The sequence below is a fragment of the Callospermophilus lateralis genome, chromosome 11 (genome assembly GCF_048772815.1).
Source record: "Callospermophilus lateralis isolate mCalLat2 chromosome 11, mCalLat2.hap1, whole genome shotgun sequence".
NCBI lineage: Eukaryota > Metazoa > Chordata > Mammalia > Rodentia > Sciuridae > Callospermophilus > Callospermophilus lateralis.
In genome coordinates, this window is record NC_135315.1 from 52310205 (window position 1) to 52328219 (window position 18015).

Sequence of the window (18015 nt, forward strand, 5' to 3'; positions counted from 1 at the left end):
TCCCAGTGCTGGAGTGGGTGGTGACTGTGACAATAGGGGAGGGGAATCTGAAGCCCCCCCTCCCCAGCTGCTCCAGGCAGGCTGGGTCCAGACGCATCTCCTGTGTGTGACTGCAGGGACTGGAACCTTCTTTTCAGCCTGACTTGAAGCAGATGGAGGGGGCTGTCGGCTTTCCTGCCCCAGGGGCTGCGGAGGGCACTTTACCTGGGAGGCAGCAGGGACCCTAACTTGGATCTCTGCGGGAGATCCCAGGATGGTGATAGACCACTGCCTTGGGGCCCCTGCAGGAAGCACCAAGCAGCCAGAGGACAAACAAGTGGAGGAGCCATTGTTTTTAGAGAAGCCTCCTTTTCAGGAAGGTCCCTGCTCAGCTGGCCAAGGCCCTTTGACTTTCTGCTTCCAGGGATCTCCTGGGGCCAAGCCGTTTCCTGGATAACAGTCTAGAAAGCGCCATCCCCATTTACATAACTTCCTCTCCTAAAACCTACCGTCCCCTAAAAATAGACACTGCATCCCCTTCGCAGGTGAGGAAATGAAGCTTGGAGATGTGTGAGGTGGCCTGGGTTGCACAAAGCGGTGGCAGTTTCTGCTCCTGCCAGGCCTCCCTACCATCAGAGGGCTGGGGTGAGAGAGCACCTCTACTGGCCAAGGGAGCAGAGGGAGTGGAAGGCCGCAGGGATCCCTCCAGGTGCAGGAGGGAATCACGGAGGTGGAGTAGGGGAGGGGGAGGGACAACTCCCCTTTGACAGCCCCGGCCCCCCCGAGAACACTCAGCGCACAGCTGGATTTTGCTCCCATCACTAAAGCCCACCCAACCTTGTAGGAAGCAGAAACCTGGCAATGGGAGACTTCCCCATGTCCCCAAATCAGAGGATAAATGCCCCTGCTAGGGATGGCAAGGCTAGAAGGTTGTGGCCCTGGGACAGGAATAACTGCATGGAGCGGCGCGAGGTGAGAGTCTTCAAGGTCATTGCCAGTTCTCCGTAGTCCGTGGGTGAAGCAGCTATGTGGAGGAGGTCTAGCTTGGAAAACAAGGTGGGGAGGTCAGAGCACAATCCTCCTTCACCTGCCCACAGCAGGACACAACTAGGACTCCTGTCACAGACGCCCAAGGCCCCTGACCCTTTTCTTCAGTACTCAATGACTCAGGTTGACAAGAGTCATGGACTGGATGAGACATCTGGCTCCGACTCCCTTTAATCTGTGACACTTTGGTTCATGGATTGGTCATAGATCATGGTGACTATTCAGAGTGGGCGTCAGACCTACAGGTACCCATCTACAGGTTAGCCAGTGATTTATGTTGAAGCCTGGCCTAAGGAATCTGTCTTCCTAGTCGGGGTGATAATAACCAAAGTGTTGCTTCTCTGCCTTCGGCATCCATCAGAATTATCCGGGGGACTTTTAAACTATATGGGCACTCAGCCTCCATTTCCCAGAAATTTTGATTAATTTGGGTTGGGGTGCAGACATTGGTATTTTACAAACGATTCTTAAATAATCTTAATGTGCAGGGGCTGGGGTTGTGGCTCAGCGGTAGAACACTCACCTAGCACGTGCGAGGCCCTGGGTTCGATCCTCAGCACCACATGAAAATAAATAAATAAAGAGATTGTTACAACTAAATAAATATTTAAAAAAAATCTTAATGTGCAGTCATGTTTGGGAGCCACTAATGAAGCCAATCATTCTATTTTTTTTTTTTTTTACTTCATTATGTGTAACATAACAACAAAGTCTTTGATAATTCCAATACCTGGATCATTCCAATATCTTGTTTGGGGCCTTATGTTGATAATCTTTTTCTTTGAAAATATGCTACATTTCATTTGCATATTGAATGATTTTGAATTGCATTCTGGATGTTATGGTTTGGATGTGAGGTGTCCTCCAGTCCTGCTTGTGTGTGAGATAATTCAAAGTTTAGAGGAGAAATGATTGGGTTATGAGAGCCTTAACCCAATCAGTGAATTAACCTCCCAGATGGGATTAACTAAGTGGTAACTGAAGGCTAATAGGATGTGGCTGGAGGAGATGTGTCTTTGGGGTATATATTTTTTATCTGGGAGTGGAGTCTATCTCTGCTCTCTGATCGTCATGTGAACTGCTTCCCTCCACCATATCCTTCTGCCATGATATTCAGCCCCATCTCAAGCTGCACTATTCTATTTGTCTCATACCTTTTTTTGTGTGTGATTCTGTTCTTCTTTTACCATCTTCTTTTTGATAAATAATATTTTAGCATATTACTTTATTCCTTTATTGATTTTAACTTTTCACACACAAAATTTTGTCTTGACTTTTATAATGAGGCTTTTTCTACATCCTCACTCCAACATGCCCCAAAAAGATAATTAATTTTTTATTATTAAACTATCCTTATTTACCTGGGATAAATCTTATTGGGTTTTGATGTATATATATCCTGTTTACATATAGTTGCTGGATATGCCAACTTTTTTCCACATTTTTTTATTGGTGTATTATAGTTGTACACAACGATGGGATTTGTTGTTACGTATTCATAACATGCACACAATATAACAATGTAATTTGGCCAATTTCACTCTCCACTGGTATGTTAAAGATGTTGTTCGTTTTGTTTGCTTTTGGTTTTTTATTTGTTTTTTTTTAAGTTATTAAAGACTTTTGGATCTAAGTTTATGAGGGAACTTGATTCATAACCCAGAAACAAACTTATTGTGTTTTAATATGAAGGTTATGTTGGACTCAAAATGGAGTTGGAAAGAATACCATTTGCTGTTCTCTGAAAGATGTTATATGAGATTGGAGTCATTTTTTTCCTCTAAGTGTTTGAAAGAATTTACTGGAGAATCCATTTGGCCTGTGGTTATCTTTGTGAGTTTTTTTTTTTTAATTAAAAAAATAATAATGGCTTGACTTCGGGTTTCCATTCCTGCTTGTGACAGGTGAATAGTCAGCCATGAGCAGGTGCGTAGGGGAGGACAAGGAAGGGCAGTAACTTGCAGGGAGGACATCAGACATACACATCAAAGAGAGCCCATAAGTCACAGGATTGACTGGGGATGAAAAAAAAAATTTATCAAAGCAGATCAGCATCCAGGAAATGGGAACTGGTATGTCAGACCTCCCCCAACCATAGTTGCAACCACTTAAGGAAACTATCAGCACAAGACCATGTTGCAACTATCTCTTGTGACCAGGTCATCCCGACATCCCAACCCCCGCCTCACCCCATGACCAGGTCATCACTGAAACCATGTCATAGCCATCCTTTGTGACCAGGTCATCATGACCCTCGCAAAGAAAACTTGCCGAGGGCTAGCTAAGCCAAGGGTAATAGGCCACTTAAGGGGGTATGAGAAATCAAGGCAAGAACACAGAGACTCAAACCCAGGCTTCAAAAGGGACTTAGGAACCCAGACTCTGTAAGATTGACGCCATTCTCTCCAGAGATGGTCCACCCAGTGCCTATGCTGTATGTCCTTGTCCTCATTATTGCTAAAAAAAAAAAAAAAAAAACCCAAAAAACAAAAAAACAAAACCTCCTGCTGTCTTTGTAGCTGGCTGGAAATCCTTCCTGCCAGATCTCAAGAACTGGTTGCTGCAGACCCCTGGGGTCACTTCAGCTCAGTGGGAACAGCTTTATAGCACCCCTGAGGAGCTTGGTAGCTCTCATTTTCCCATCTTAACATTGTGGGAAAAAAAAGTTGATCAACTGAAAGTTGACAACTCTTCATTTTTTTTTAGGGCAGGGGGCGGGATACAGGGGATTGAACTCAAGGGCACTCAACCATCGAGTCACATCCCCAGCCCTATTTTATATTTTATTTAGAGACAGGGTCTCACTGAGTTGCGCAGCACATCACGGTTGGCTGAGGCTGGCTTTGAACTCCTGATCCTCCTGCCTCAGCCTCCTAAACCACTGGGATTACAGGCTGTCACAGGCATGGTGACAACTCTTCTTAAATTCAACAAAAAACTGAGGTCACAGGACAAACATTTGCTTCAAAAATTAAATACAAGCCGGGTGTGGTGGCACATTGAGGACCCGGCACATTTGTGAGCTTTACCTCTAGGGCCCTCCCAGGTTCTTCTAGTGAAGAACAGAAAAAATTCCCTTATGCTTCCAGCATTAGGAAGGGGAAGCAGCCATTTTGAAATATGGTGAGAGCATTCTCTACCTCTTCACAAAGCCTGCCCCTGTGAGAAACTTCTACCAGAGCCTAACTGACCTGGGGGAAGGGAAGTACTCAGATCCACTCCACTCTAGCCTTTTTGTAGGGTAATATCAACACTATCTTCCCTAATTGTCCTGTTTGTCCCAAGGGGAAGAAGCAGCAGAGGCATGGCCCCATCAAAGATGGAAACCTAATCACAGGACTATAGAACACTTCATCCACACTTACTACCACATGAGTGGGGCTCTTGTACAACAGGAGCCAAAAAACACAGCGTACAGAAGAAATTTTAACCCCTGACACCTATAGACACAGCAAACAGCAAACACAGCCTAACTCCTAGAGAGATTGACATAAAATCTGATGCTAAAGACCTATTTCCTTTTAATCAGTACATCACGTTGGCTTTCAACAACAACAAGAAAACCCACAAGGCATACTCAAAGACAGAAAAACAAAGCAAAATAAAACAAAAAAGTCTGAAGGGACAAAACGAGTATCAGAACCAGACTCAGAAATGGCAGGGTTCTTGGAATTATCTGACTGGGAACCTAAAACAATGAAATTAATTTGCGAAGGGCTTTCGTGGAAAAAGTGGGCAAGATGCAAAAACCATATGCAATAATATAAGCAGAGGTGGAAACTCCAAAAAGAATGCACAGGAAATGCTAGCAATCAAAAACGTGGTAACAGGGGGCTGGGGCTGAGGCTCAGTGGTAGAGCGCTTGCCTAGCACGTGTGAGGCACTGGATTCGATCCTCAGCACCACATAAAATAAATAAATAAATAAAATAAAGTTATATGTCCATCTACAACTACAAACATATGTTTTAAGAAAAACCATGGTAACAGAAATGAAGAACACCTTTGAAGGGCTAATCGGTTTGTACAACACCATGTAAAGAATCAGTGACCTTGAAGAAATGTCAATAAAAACTTCCCAGACTAAAATGCAAAAAGAAAAACAGAATGAAGCAGAATGGAGACAGTGTGATTCCCCCCAACCCACTCCCCACCAAAAGGGCAAATGCAATCCCCAGATCTAACTCATAGCCTGTCGGCCATTAAAATTATATTAGGAGATTCCCCCCCCCCTATTTTACAACCCTTAACTGTTACCCATTAAAAAGTATGATATAGTTTCTTGACTGTGCCCTCACTCTCACCAACAATCATATCAACCTCAAAAACCCCAGGTGCAGCTCTAAAATCAGGATGCCTTTGCCTTCACATCACCACTGAGGATAAACTAGAAAGGCGATGGAATTATCGGGAGATTACCACAAAAAGCTAAAGAAAAATTTCCCAAGCCCTAAACCTGTTCCTCGCGTGATTTGTGTTTTCTTTTGCTTCTGATCCCACTATGTGATCTTCTAGCAGCTGCAGCAATTCATCCTTATCCCAGGACAAAGATACTTATACAGATGTGGTGTCAGCAGGAGAGATGGACCGTTTGGCTCCAGACCCACTAGATGACCCCTCCCTCCGCGTGGAAGTGCTCACACCTCAACAAAAACCAAAACCACCTTTGAGTTGTACCTAAAGCCAGTTAAAATTCTTAAACCCCAGCCTACTCCTAAAACCCTTCCACCTGAATCAAAACTAGGTCTTTTCGTTGTGCACGGAGCCAGCCTGATCTCTCTCTCACTGTTCTCTCCCCTCTCCTTGAGGTTAACTTGCCCAATTAAAACTCCGACTGTGTGTTCCTGTCCCCTGACCTGGTTTTCATTTCTGTTGTCACGGGGCAGAAGTTGCCAGCTCCTGCATCAGAATGTCCAAGAAACTGTGAGATAATTACAAAAAGTATTTAAAAGAGAAGAAATATTTAAAATGATAATAACTAAGAATACCCCCCAATTATTGACGGATCCCCAAACCATTGAACCAGAAATCTTGGAGAACACCAAGTGGGATAAATAACAAAACAACACAGAGAAACAATAGCTGGGTGATGGTGCTGTTTTCCTAAAGTCCCAAGAAGGCTGAGAGGGAGGAGGAGTCCTTGAGCCCAGGAGTTCAAAGCCAGCCTGGACAATAGTAAGAACCCATCTCATGGGAGAGAAACAAAAAAAAAAATTCTATGTAGGCATATATCATATTGTCACTGTAGAAAATTAAAGACAAAGAGAAAACCCTGAAATAAAGCAAAGGGGGAAATGTCTTATTTATAGAGAAAAAAGGATAAGAATTACTCAGAATTTTCATTTCTTCTGTCAGATTGGAAAATTGTATTTTGATCCCTTTCTCCATTTTATACAATTGTCTAATTTAATTGTGTAATTGTTTGTTAAATTCTCTTCTCCTCTCTCTCTCTCTCTCTCTCTCTCTCTCTCTCTCTCTCTCTTTTCTAGTTCTGGGGACTGAACCTAGGTCCTTGATCACGCTCAGCAAGTTTACTGAGCTATAGGACACTCTGAACCTTTTTTCTCTTTAATATCTATAAGATTTGTAGAGATGTTGTCTTTTTTATTCATCATATTGGTAGTCTTTTTCTCTCTCTCTCTCATCAGTCTCTCTGGGTTTTATCAATTAGCATGTTAATTTCCTAATTCAATTATTTCTGCTGTTATACTTCTTTTCAGTTTCTTTAACATTGATCCACTTTTCGGGCACAGTGGCGCACATCTCTAATCCAAGTGGCTCTGGAGGCTGAGGTAGGAGGGTCATGAGTTCAAAGCCAGCCTCAGCAACAGTGAGATGCTAAGCAACTCAGTGAGACTCTGTCTCTAAATAAAAATAAATAAATAAATATTGATTCACTGTTCTTTTCCTAACTTTCTGAGATGTAAATAATTGATTTGTAGCCTTTACTATTCAATAAGATATACTGCTATGGCAATAAATTTCCTTCTAAGCATTGCATGAGCAGTTCATTAATCTCAATATCATATCTTCATTATCAACCTGTTCAAAATATTTTCTAGTTTCTCTTTTTCTTGTTTGACCCATAAATTATTTAGAAATATAGTGCTAAGGTATTTGGGATTTTTTTGGTAATACTTTTATTATCGGTAGTTTGATTTCAGTGTAGTCATAATGTAATCTGTTTGATTTTAATCATTGGAAATTTGACATTCTACTTGTACTTGAAAACAATGCGACTTCTATCGTCCGGCACAGAGTTCTATCTATTTCAATGTGGTCAGATTTGTTGTGTTGTCAGATCTTCTGTATCTCTGTTAATATTTTTGTCTATTTGTTTTATCAGCTATAAAAGTTGTTTTATTTTTGTCTATTTGTTTTATCAGTTATAAAAGTTCTTCACAATGGTTGTGAAGACTTTTAATATAGTCAATTTTTGCCTTATATAGTTTAAAGTTATGTTATTGGGTGGGTGCATACAAATTTATAATTCTGAAATCTTTTTGCTAGACTGACTTCTTGATCTTTTTTCCCTTTTTTTTTTAGGTGGGGGGGTGTATCATGGATTGAGCCACTGAACCATATCCCCAGCCCATTTTATTCATTTTTTATTTAGAGACAGGGTCTTGCTAAGTTGTTCAGGGCCTTGCTAAGTTGCTGAGTCTGGCTTTGAACTTGTGATACTCCTGCCCCAGAGTCCTGAGCTGCTTAGATTGCAGGTGTGCACCACCATGCCCAGCTGACTTCTTGATCTTTATGCAGTGCCCCTCTTAACCTTTTTTTTTTTTAATGCTTCTTGCCTTAGGTATTTGTATGATATTAGTGTAACAATACTAGCTCTATCGGTCAGATTTTCAAGGTGTTATCCTGTCTGTTCTTTTGCTTTCAACCTTCCTGTGATTTTATATTTAAAGGCTACCTCTTGAGGGCAGTGTGTAATTTAAAAAGCAACTTTAAGACACTTTTGGGTTTAGAATTCTAGGTTGGCAGTTGTTTTCATCACTTTAGATGTTAATTCATTGTCATCTGGCTTCCATTGTTTCTGTTGAGAAAGGACCCCTTAGATTAGTGGTTGATACTTTATTCCTCTCTGGAAGTTTCTAAGATTTTCTCATTATTTTTTCCTTCCCCTTAGTTCAACAATGAAGAGCCTATGTGTGTTTGTGTTTCAAAAACTAAACTGTAGACTTCCTTGGGATTTTAGGATTTTCCCATTAATATCCTTCCCGTCTCAAGATCCAATCCAGGGTTCGATACTGCATTGGTTTTAAGATTTACACAGTTCCCTTGGATTTACTATTTTCTCAGCCTTTCTTTATTTTTCATGACACTGACATAGACCATCCTGTGGAATATCCCACCATCAAGGTTTGTCTGATATTTTTCTCGACTCAACTGAGATTATGCGGCTTGAAAAAGAATATCAGAGAAGTGCCCTTCTCATGTGATTTCATTTGGTCTTTTGTGAGATTTAATGAGCTTATCAAATCTGTGGGTTGATAAGCTTCATCAACTTTGGCCTCTTAAATACTGACAAAAGCGATGTGGCCCCAGACTTTGGAGCATCACATGTCTCTGCCTGCCCCTCTTGGTCTGGTGTGCTGATCCAAAGTGCCTGAGAGAACCAGAGAGCAGATCTGTACCCCAACTGCAGCTTGGAACCAAGTCACCCTAAACCCAATGCTCATGGTTTGAATCCACTGAATTGGAGGTGTGCTTCATTATGGTAATAGCCAACTGATGCAGACCGGAAGCATCTCACAGATCCTTCTCTCTCCATCCCAAGTAGTTGATTTGGGAATCTGGTGCTTACCTATCTTTCCCAAGTCATAAGTGTCCTCCACTATTCTAACACCTCCTCTTCTTTCCCTCCCCGTGGTCCAAGTCTAAAAGCATACCCAGATCTGGAGGGCCACTATTGAACTCTCTTGTTTCTCTCAATTAGTTGCATGGTGAGTCCATGGGTACCATCCATCAGCAAGGATCACCTTAGGCCCAGTCACTCCCTGAGGTTTGAGAGACAGGGAGCATCTGGATAGATGGGCTTATATTTCCCAAGTGAAGTGGCATAGGAAATGTTGAGCCTTTAGATATAGCAATTTTATTTGTTTTGTGCAGGTTTTTGTTGTTGTTGTTGTTTTGTGTGTCAAGGTGTATGATGAGGCCTAAATAGAACGGTGCCGGGGAAATTGTAACACAGATGTATTTTTTTTTTTACACAGTGAAAAAATTACAAAAAGATAATCAAAGCAATTCTCCAAGAATCTTACTTCTACGTATGAAATGATTTAGGTAAACTGTCTTAACTAGCAGTGAACTGTCATGTAGCAAAATAACAGTAGGTCGTTAAATATGAAACAAATTGAGTTTTATTTAACAATAATATTAAACACCATACATTAGTTCTTGACCTTGTCATTTTGCTGATTGCCTATGTATGAGTCTCAGGTCCCCCCCGAGTCAGGCTGTAAGCACATGATGCCAGTCTTCCATCTTCTACTCCTCTGAGATCTTGCCCACATTTCTAGTGAACTTGTGAGGATGCACAAAATGTGTATCAGTCCATGGAGCATGATGGAGTGGTGGTGGGGGGGAGCACTGGGATTACCTGATAGAGAAGGGGGTGAAGGGTACAGCACCTGAGAAGCCCTCCTCTGAAGCTGACAAAGGCAATTCCTTCTTTGGAAGGTACAACGGCTCACTCCTTACTCCCTCTCTGGGGCGGTAAGGAGTTCTGCCTCATCATGAACGGGGATGGATTGAATAAGGAGCATCCCAGAGGCAGCGTGAGCATGCCATGACCAAGGACAGGGGAATCAGCATTGAGATGGGAAGTCTCCAGTCCTTGCTGAGCACCTACCACAGCGAGGCACTGGGCTAGGTGGTTTGTGGACAACTCTTTTTTTTTTCTTTTCTTTTCTTTTCAAACCCTTTCCAGAAGTTTAATTTCCCCTCTCATTTGGTGCTAAGGAAATGAAACTCAAAAGAAGTTATTCACTTCCTTTGGTCCTTTAGCTAGAAGGTAACCGAACCACTACTCAATTTAAGCTTGTCTTGTCTCCCCAGGATCTCACATCCAGAAAGGGGTTCAAGAGAGCATCTGTCCTAGGTCCTGGAAGCAAACAGGTCAAATAGTAGTGCTGTTTTTCAGAGAGTCTGAGAAAAAAGTATGTGTGAATGTGCACATGTTTCTGGGGTGAGGGGTGAGGAGACAGGATTGAAGGTCAAGTCCAGAAAAGTCTCATCTATATTTCTCCCACCTGTGCTCCAGAGTAGAGAGGACTGGACTCCAGACACAGTACTCCCCACGTCTTTGACAAAGCAAGGATGGGCCCAGCCAAGGGTGAGGAGAGGAGCCCTAAATAGAGGCTCCTCTGGAGTGCTAGAGTATCAGATAACCCGTTGGAAGTCCACTCACCCATCCCTCTCCCTCTGCTGTGAGGAATCTGAGAAGCTAGGTGCCCAGGCTCCTTCCTGAGGCCCCAGAGACCTTCTACCACCACACCCTAGGCCCACTGCAGGTCCCTGGCACAGGACCACTCAGTTCTCTACAGGAGTAACTTCCGGGAAGAGGAGTCCATAGGGGTCGCCTCGGCTTTCTGTTCAGCCTGGTGCCACGGTCACGCTAGGGCAGAGCTCCGCTGAAAGTCATGATGGGCAGGCAGAGGAGGGAGCAGAGGTCGGGTGTGGGCTGGGCCAGCAGGTCAGGGGATTTCTGGGGCGGTAGGCCTCTCTTCTCTGGCTTGTAGCATGGTGACACCTCACACCTGGGGGGCAGGGCAGGGGTAAGTGCGGGTTGAGATCTCTCCAGGTCTTTCCAGGCCTCCTGGGTAGAAGAGAAACCAATCCCCTCTCTGGGACCCCGTTTTACTACCGCTGAACTTCTCCACCATTTCCTACCTGACCACACTCTGCAGGATCTTTCTCTCATCCTGGTCTAGACACACGGCAAAAGGGCAGCCATTGGAGCCAATGATCTGTACCTTGTCCACTTTAATCTGCGATGTGCTAATCTGGAAGGGAAGCAAGGGTCAGACCCTGGAGCCTTGGCCACCCAACACTGTCAGACCTCAGTAGTTCCTTCCCCCAGAATTGCCCATCAGGCCTGGAGGAGTAATGGACAGGAGTTGGGGTGGAAGTTCTCCAGAGCCAATGGTCAGGTTGCAGGGGGCGGGGCGGGGTGGTGGTCCTGAGGCCTCCATCAGCCCCTGCCTCCACTCTGGCCTCTTTCCTGAGTCTGGAAGAAGTGCTCTCTGGGGAGATGGCACTGCTCTCTATACTGTGAGAGCCCCAGTGTCCCCGGAACAGGGTACACTCTGCCCTGGACTCAGGGATCCCCGTACCACACAACCTTTCCACATACACATCCTCTGGCAGGGCACCCTTCTCTCCCAGACACCCATGACACTGCATACCTCTGCATACCCCAAGCCAAAGCTCTCACTTGCCTCTCCTTTCCCATCTACAGGCCCTGCCAGGGACACTCCTTCTTTCTCTCTCTCACTTACAGGTGTACATGTGTACATTCTCTCTCTCTCTCTCACACACACACACACACACACACACACACACACACCCCAATACGCAGGAACTCGGGCACACTGGAGGGAGAAGGAAGCTCTTACCTGGTTAAAACCCTTCTTGGATTTGGGGTTCTGCCTTTTCACCACTTCTGTTAGGGTTAGCGTCAGCGCCTCCATACTGGAGTCTGAAGGTCAAGGGTGGCTGAGGTCAGGCTCAAAATCCCTCCCTGCCATGCCACCCCCACCCCACCCACCGCACTCACCTAGCTCCTCCTGCTTCTGGCAGGCCTTGTTGAGGTTGACAGAGGTGCAGACCTTCTCCACGTTGCTCCAGCGGCTTCTTCCACTGATGGCTCCCTGGAAATGCAGCACAGCCAGACCCTCTCAGCCCACAGACCCCTGTGCCTGCTGCCTTGGGAGGCTCTAGAGGCCACCCGAGAGAGCTGTCTGCTCTCTCCTCTGGCCATCTTTTCTCAGCACCCAAGGGAGCTTGCTTCAGGAGTCTAAAGGTCAAGGGTGGCTCAGGTCAGGCTCAAAATCCTTCCCTGCCATGTCACCCCACCCGACCCAGCAACCAATAAGTCCTGCTCCGGGACCAAGCTCTGGTGGAGGATCAGCAGCAGATCCCCGGAGGGCATCGGTCTTACCTTGCTGTAAACAATCTGTAGTGTTAGAGGGACGGCCTCCCGGTCGCCATCGATGCCCAGCCGCTTGCTGCCAGGACCTGTGCCACACACAGTCTTCAAGGTCTCTTCTCCCAAGGCCCCGCCCCCACTGGGCCCCGCCTCCCAGGAGGCGGCCTCATTTTAGCCCCGCCCCCCTCCCCGCCTGCCTCCACACTGGGCTCCTGCAGTTCACACCTGAAGCCTTGATAGCTCGCGTGGTGGCAGAGTGACCAAGTTCCAGGGAGTGGATAAAGATCTCCGTCGTCTTCTCCCCAGTGTCGAAGGTCAGCTTGGAGTGGGCAGGAGCACAGGCATTAGTGTGGGCCTCTGCGCGGGGAGGTCCCACCCGGCTCCTCCAGTCTAGCTGATGGCAGCGGGTGGGAGTGGGTGGGGGCCTATAGGCCCAGCACGACATAGCCTGGGACTTGGCAATGCGGACCCTGGCTGCCAGGGAGTGTGGGTAAGGAGATGGAATGGGCAGGGCAGACCTTACCTCCGTCTGATAGACCTGCAGCAGTACCGGCCGGGCAGCGAAGCGGCAGTAGTAGAGCAGCATGTCAGCCAGGATGGGCAGCTGGGCAGGGGAGCCCTCCAGGGGCCGGGACTCAGCCTTCAGGGAGTGCTGTGGCCAGGGGAGGGGGAGCCAAGCCAGAGGCACAAAGAGACAGAAAGAGAGGTAGTGGGAGGAAGAGAGGAAAAGACACACACAGGCAGAGAGAGGAGAGATTCAGAGGCAGACGGAACCGGGGTCGGGGGGTGGCGGGTGGGAGAGAGAGGGTGAGAGAGAAGCTGGAGGGGCTGGCTGGGGAGCACCATGCAGCCTCACACCCTCCTCATCTGACACATAGGCCTCCAGGAAGGCCCCTGACCAACCAGGACAAGCCAGGAGTTGAGGAAGAAAGCTTCCTACTCTTTTTAAAGTAAGCCCCAGTTCTTCCTGGAAGCCTAAAGCAAACCCACAGCCTTCTAACTGAGGCTCAGTGACAATAGCCAGCAGGTTCCAACCCCAACCCCAACCCCAAGGGCCACTTACCTGGCACAGGACTTCAGGTGGCAGGTGCATGAGGCCCAGCACATTGCGCTCATACCAGGGGTCAAGCATGCCAAGGTAGTGGGAGATGTCATTTGTACTGTCCTCCCATGGGGGTGTGCCCAGCTCCTGAGGCAAGGGACAAGAGTCATTCCCAGCTACCCAGGAGGCCTGTCCATCTTTGCTGCAGGGGCCCCTGAACCACACCTGCAGCCCCCAGCTAAGATTTTCCTTGCTCTTGGAGAAGTATGACAACTTTTGGTCTTTGTCATACGGCAAAATGATGTACCCAAGTGCAGGCAGGAACCTGGGAGTGCCGGTCAGGCAGAAGGTAGAGCCCTGGAAACGCAACTGATTGCTTAGGCTGACTCCCAATCAGCTCCCTTTAGGGACCTGGAACCTGCTCACATCCACTTTCCCATCCTACTTGGCAGGGGACTGGGGACATACTGGTGGGTTTGGCTGCCTCGGGGAGTCTGTGGGGGGTGGAGACATCTGGCTCGGAGGGGCTGGGCAGGCACCCGAGCCAGTTGCATGGCTTCGCTTCACAGGCACGTAGAAGAACTGCAGCTTGAACAGCCGTGTGAGGAGCGGGCGATTGTTCTCCAACCTCCTGGTGAAAAGAAGATAGTGAGAAGTGAGTCCTCGGTCGCTCTTGGATACTCAACTTCTGGTTTCCACTAGAATAACACAGAGCAGAGCCATGTGCCCCATGATGGGTCTTACCGGAGGTTACTATATGCCCGAGCCACTTTCCCTGAAACCCTGTCGGAGCCAAAGACCACAACCCGAAGTGTGGACGCCTTGGGGTCCTCATCCCCACTCAGGAAGGGGCGGCGGCGCTGGTGGCATGGGGCAGGGGCCAGGAGCCAGCTGGGCAGCTGGGTGCTGAGCTTGGGCTGGGGCAGGGATCGTGAGCGCTGTGCCCGGGAGGGGGGCAGTGTTGGGCTGTCCAGTGGGCTGCAGAGGCTCCCCGCCCTTCGCAGGGGCAGGGCTGTGTCCGAGCCACTCTCTAGGCCCCGAGAGTTCCTCCGCAGTACCAGCTGGCTGGTGCTCTTGATGATTTTATAGATTTTGTTGAACTTTTGCCCAGGCCTGCGGTGGCTCCTGCATTCCTGGCTACCAAGCCTCTTGGGCCACTCGGAGGAGCTCTCCTCACTGTCCTCCACATAGCCACTGTCCATGCCATCGGAGAGGCCTGAGACAAAGGAGGTCAGCAGATGGCGGGAGAGCTCTGGCCCTGAGGCCTGAGAGGAGGCAAGAGATAGGGTGGAGTCATGGGACACCAAAGAGTTCGTGGAGAGCAGTGAGTCCCTCTCAGCACAGTGTCCATCCGTTTCCAAGTCCTCCTCCTCCTCCTCCTCCTCTTCTTCCTCTTCTTCGTCATCCCCTAGGATCCCTGGTTGCAGCAACTCCTGTTCCTTGAGTAGGATTTCCTGTAGGATATCTACAGGGAAGAAAGGGCAGTGTCTGGGTGGGTGGTCTTAGAATCACTTCTGAGGGAAAGGCTCTGGCAGGTTTAGGGAGAAGCAGGAAGGGGCGGGGGCTGGGCCAGCCTAGGACTCAGTGCTACCCCCTGCTCTGCTTAGGGACTTTGAGGGTCCATGGGAAGAGGGAGAAGGCAGCAGTACAGACCCAGGACCACAAAGAGCTCATACAGTGTGGTGGGCAGGTGTCCCAGGGTCCAGCCAGATCCTTACCAAAGCTATCCTGGTTCCAGCTGTAGGTATAGCACCTGGCGACAGGGATGGGGATGGTGTGGAGCTTCCCGGGTTTTGCGGTGTCTGTAAGAGGAGTGAGGGCAGGAGAAGAGGACTGAGAAGGGGTCTTGGAGAATATCCAGCCCAGACCCTTTGACTTAGAGAAAAGACCAGAGTTGGGGTAGGACTGGCACAGAGCCATACACCTGGACAGAGTAAGGCCAAGTTAGAGCCAGCATGCCTGGCTCCCAGCCAGAGGGCTCTTCTTTGAAGTACACTGTATAAAGCCATGCACTTGATTAGTTGGGTGGATATGGCCACCTCACAGTCCCTGAGCCTCCTTTTACCATGTCCCAATGGGAAAAGAATAGAACCATCTTCAAAGGTTTGTATGAGAAATATTGTCATGGAAACTGCTAAGTGTTCCCTCAAATCTGTGCTCCCTTATTGGAAGAATTGTAGAGAGGGCATTTCCCAGGCTCCTTGGGGGCACAGTGTGGCCATGTTACACAGGTGGGTAAAGGGGTACATGTGGAAGTGATGCATGCAGCTTCTACAATACCGTCAACAAAACAACCAAGCCCCAGGACCCCAGCAGGCACCATCTTTTCTTTTTCCTACAAGCTGCCAACATGATAGATAGCAAGCCAACCCTGCACCTGCAGACAGATCCGTGCCCTAAGGGATGGTGGAGCAATAAAAAACTGACAAACCTGGATCCCTGAATGGTTGGGTAGAGCAGAGCCATCAGCCCATTGACCTACACCCCCCTGGGAGCTAGAACAGGTGATAGGGGAAGATAACAAAGCCCCCCTGAACCCAGAACCTCACCCAAGACGTCAGAAAAGCCAGCTTTCTCTCCCACAGCCTGGAGCTTCGTCCTGAGCCACTTCCGAGCCTCGGTTGCATTCCCAGCTTCAGATGCCTGCTCCTGTGCCTCAGCAACCTCTGTGAAGATGTCCTCAAGCTCTGCCAGGGTCTTGGACTGAAAGTCCAGGAGAGATGAGGTTTGCTCCTGTCCAGTCGCCGGGATATCTGCTTTTTTTTTTTTTTTTTTTTTTTTCTCTGTTCCTAGGGTCTTGACCAAGGCAGCCACCACCAGTCTGCACTCTGGTCTGACTTCCCACGTCTACTATGGCTGGCCAGGGAGCTGGGCCTCCCCCCGCCTCCTCTCTACTCTCAGGAAATGGTCAGGAGAGAGAGGCCCAGAGGCAGGATACTGCAGAGCAGGAAGGACTTTAGACTGCTCACTGTACCCAGAGAGGAGAAGGGGCTATCCAGGATGGCACAGCTGCCTGATCACAGAGCCAGAACTAAAAGCCTGGTCTCAGTCAAAAGCCCATTCCCATTCCTGGTGCCTTCTTCTGAGGCACCAGGCATCAGCACCCAGCCCCATTACCCAGGATGCCACCTAACTCTGGCCAGGATCTAGCCATTGTCTTGCAGTGTCACTCAGAGTAAGGGAGGCCAGGGTATACCAGAAGTCTGCAGCCGAGATGGAACAGAGAGGGAGCTGTGCCTCTCACGGGAAGTGCCAGAAGTCACCAGAGCCCCAGGGTCCCAGGCCCATACCTGCAGCCTGCAGTGCAGGCCAGGGAGGTCACAGTGGGCACCAAAGATGGCCTGGAAGGCATGCAGGAGCAGGGTGGTGTAGGTGCTGTGGGGTGAGTGTGCGGGTGCACTCAACTTGTCAGCCACGGCAAGGAACTCAGCCTGCACCTCCACTGGGTTCAGCAACAGCACAGTGCTGGAGACACGGAGGACGAGATGTGAGATCTGGGGTGTGCCACAGGCCAAGGCACAGCCACACACCTTGCCCTGCAGAGCTCGGAGCTCAGCTCTGCAGAGGCCTGGGCCTCCTCACAGTCCAGGATGGCTTGAGCAAGCAATAGCAGGAGGCCAGGAGAGAGTCCTGGAGGGCTCAAGGGTCCCATTTCCAAGAGGAAGGCTTGTGGTCTACTTTAGAGTATCTTTCAACTGGAGCTTTCAAAGACTTTCCAAACTGAACTTAATTTTTTAAAATGAATCTTATCTTTTTATATAAACATTTCCCCCCATGGGACATATAGGTGGATGCACATTATTCAAAAGAAGATGGTAGTTTTGGAGCCCATTGACCATTTTTGAGGGGGAGAGGGGAGTAAGGCAGCCACATGATTTCTGGCTGAGGCAGGTAGGGCCTGAAATTCCTCATGGAGTGGGGCAGCATCTGCCCATAGGAAGGGATGCCAGTGAGGGCTTCATCTGATTCCTTCTCTCATGGGGCATGTTTTCAAATTAGCCCAAAGCCATCATGCAGGCTCACATTGGGCTAAGGGGTGGGTATTGGCTCAGCCACCTCCACCTCCCTTCCCACTGGAAATCTGGGTTCCCTCTTGGTGCTAGTGTTTAAATTTCTTTATTATGGAGACTTTTAAACATACCCGAATGTTAGGGAGACTCATCAGATACTGATGGTCAACATGTGGCCTTCTCATTTCCCCCGTGCCAAGCCCTCCATGACTGCATGACCTTAGAGCAAATTTGAACCATGGTAATAGTCATATAATATAATCATAAGCTTCTTCTTATCCTCACAATTCCAAGTTATTAAAACTCAGAGCAAAGAAAAACTATGTAAGTAGGGTTCCCTGCAGGCTTTGTGGATGTCTGTCCCAGAGCTGAGTCCCAGGGTCAGGGCAGAGAAACAGAACAGAGTCCCCATCAACTAGACAGAAAGTTTTTGATTTCCCCATTTTTCAGAAAAAAGGAGGCAGGCTCTCATAAGTGGCATCTCCCTTGCTGAGTGCTTGATTTTTTCCTATGCACTCCCCGCCCCCACCACCACCCCGCCATGGGCATGTGCTAAGCCTCACTATGTGAAGGGCAAGACTGAGATCCTGCATTATTTCATTGTTCAAGAACTTTTCATCATTCTCAGTTTATAATTAACGAAGTGAGACCATCTTCCAACCCTAAGCTCTTCCCACTAACCTCTCTGTTCCCTTATCTGAAAAACACCTTTCTCACAGGATTAACATGAGATTAAATGGATTAACACATGTGAAGGTAGTGCTCAAAGCCCAGTAAGTA

General features: G+C 47.9%; 1 protein-coding gene across 1 annotated transcript in view; it reads right to left on the reverse strand.

Annotated features, from left to right (window-relative positions):
• Window positions 1-9442: 9442 nt before the first annotated feature.
• Window positions 9443-18015, reverse strand: part of Pik3r5 (phosphoinositide-3-kinase regulatory subunit 5) — a 73348-nt gene continuing 64775 nt past the window's right edge. The window contains exons 7-19 of the mRNA XM_076869860.1: window positions 16516-16690; window positions 15775-15928; window positions 14944-15027; window positions 13970-14690; window positions 13694-13856; window positions 13247-13372; window positions 12707-12835; window positions 12409-12502; window positions 12196-12272; window positions 11812-11905; window positions 11651-11733; window positions 10926-11038; window positions 9443-10792 (exon numbers count right to left, since the gene is read on the reverse strand). Of these exons, the coding sequence (XP_076725975.1) occupies window positions 10651-10792; window positions 10926-11038; window positions 11651-11733; window positions 11812-11905; window positions 12196-12272; window positions 12409-12502; window positions 12707-12835; window positions 13247-13372; window positions 13694-13856; window positions 13970-14690; window positions 14944-15027; window positions 15775-15928; window positions 16516-16690 (2155 nt within the window). The 3' untranslated portion in view covers window positions 9443-10650. The remainder of the gene's footprint in view (window positions 10793-10925; window positions 11039-11650; window positions 11734-11811; window positions 11906-12195; window positions 12273-12408; window positions 12503-12706; window positions 12836-13246; window positions 13373-13693; window positions 13857-13969; window positions 14691-14943; window positions 15028-15774; window positions 15929-16515; window positions 16691-18015) is intronic.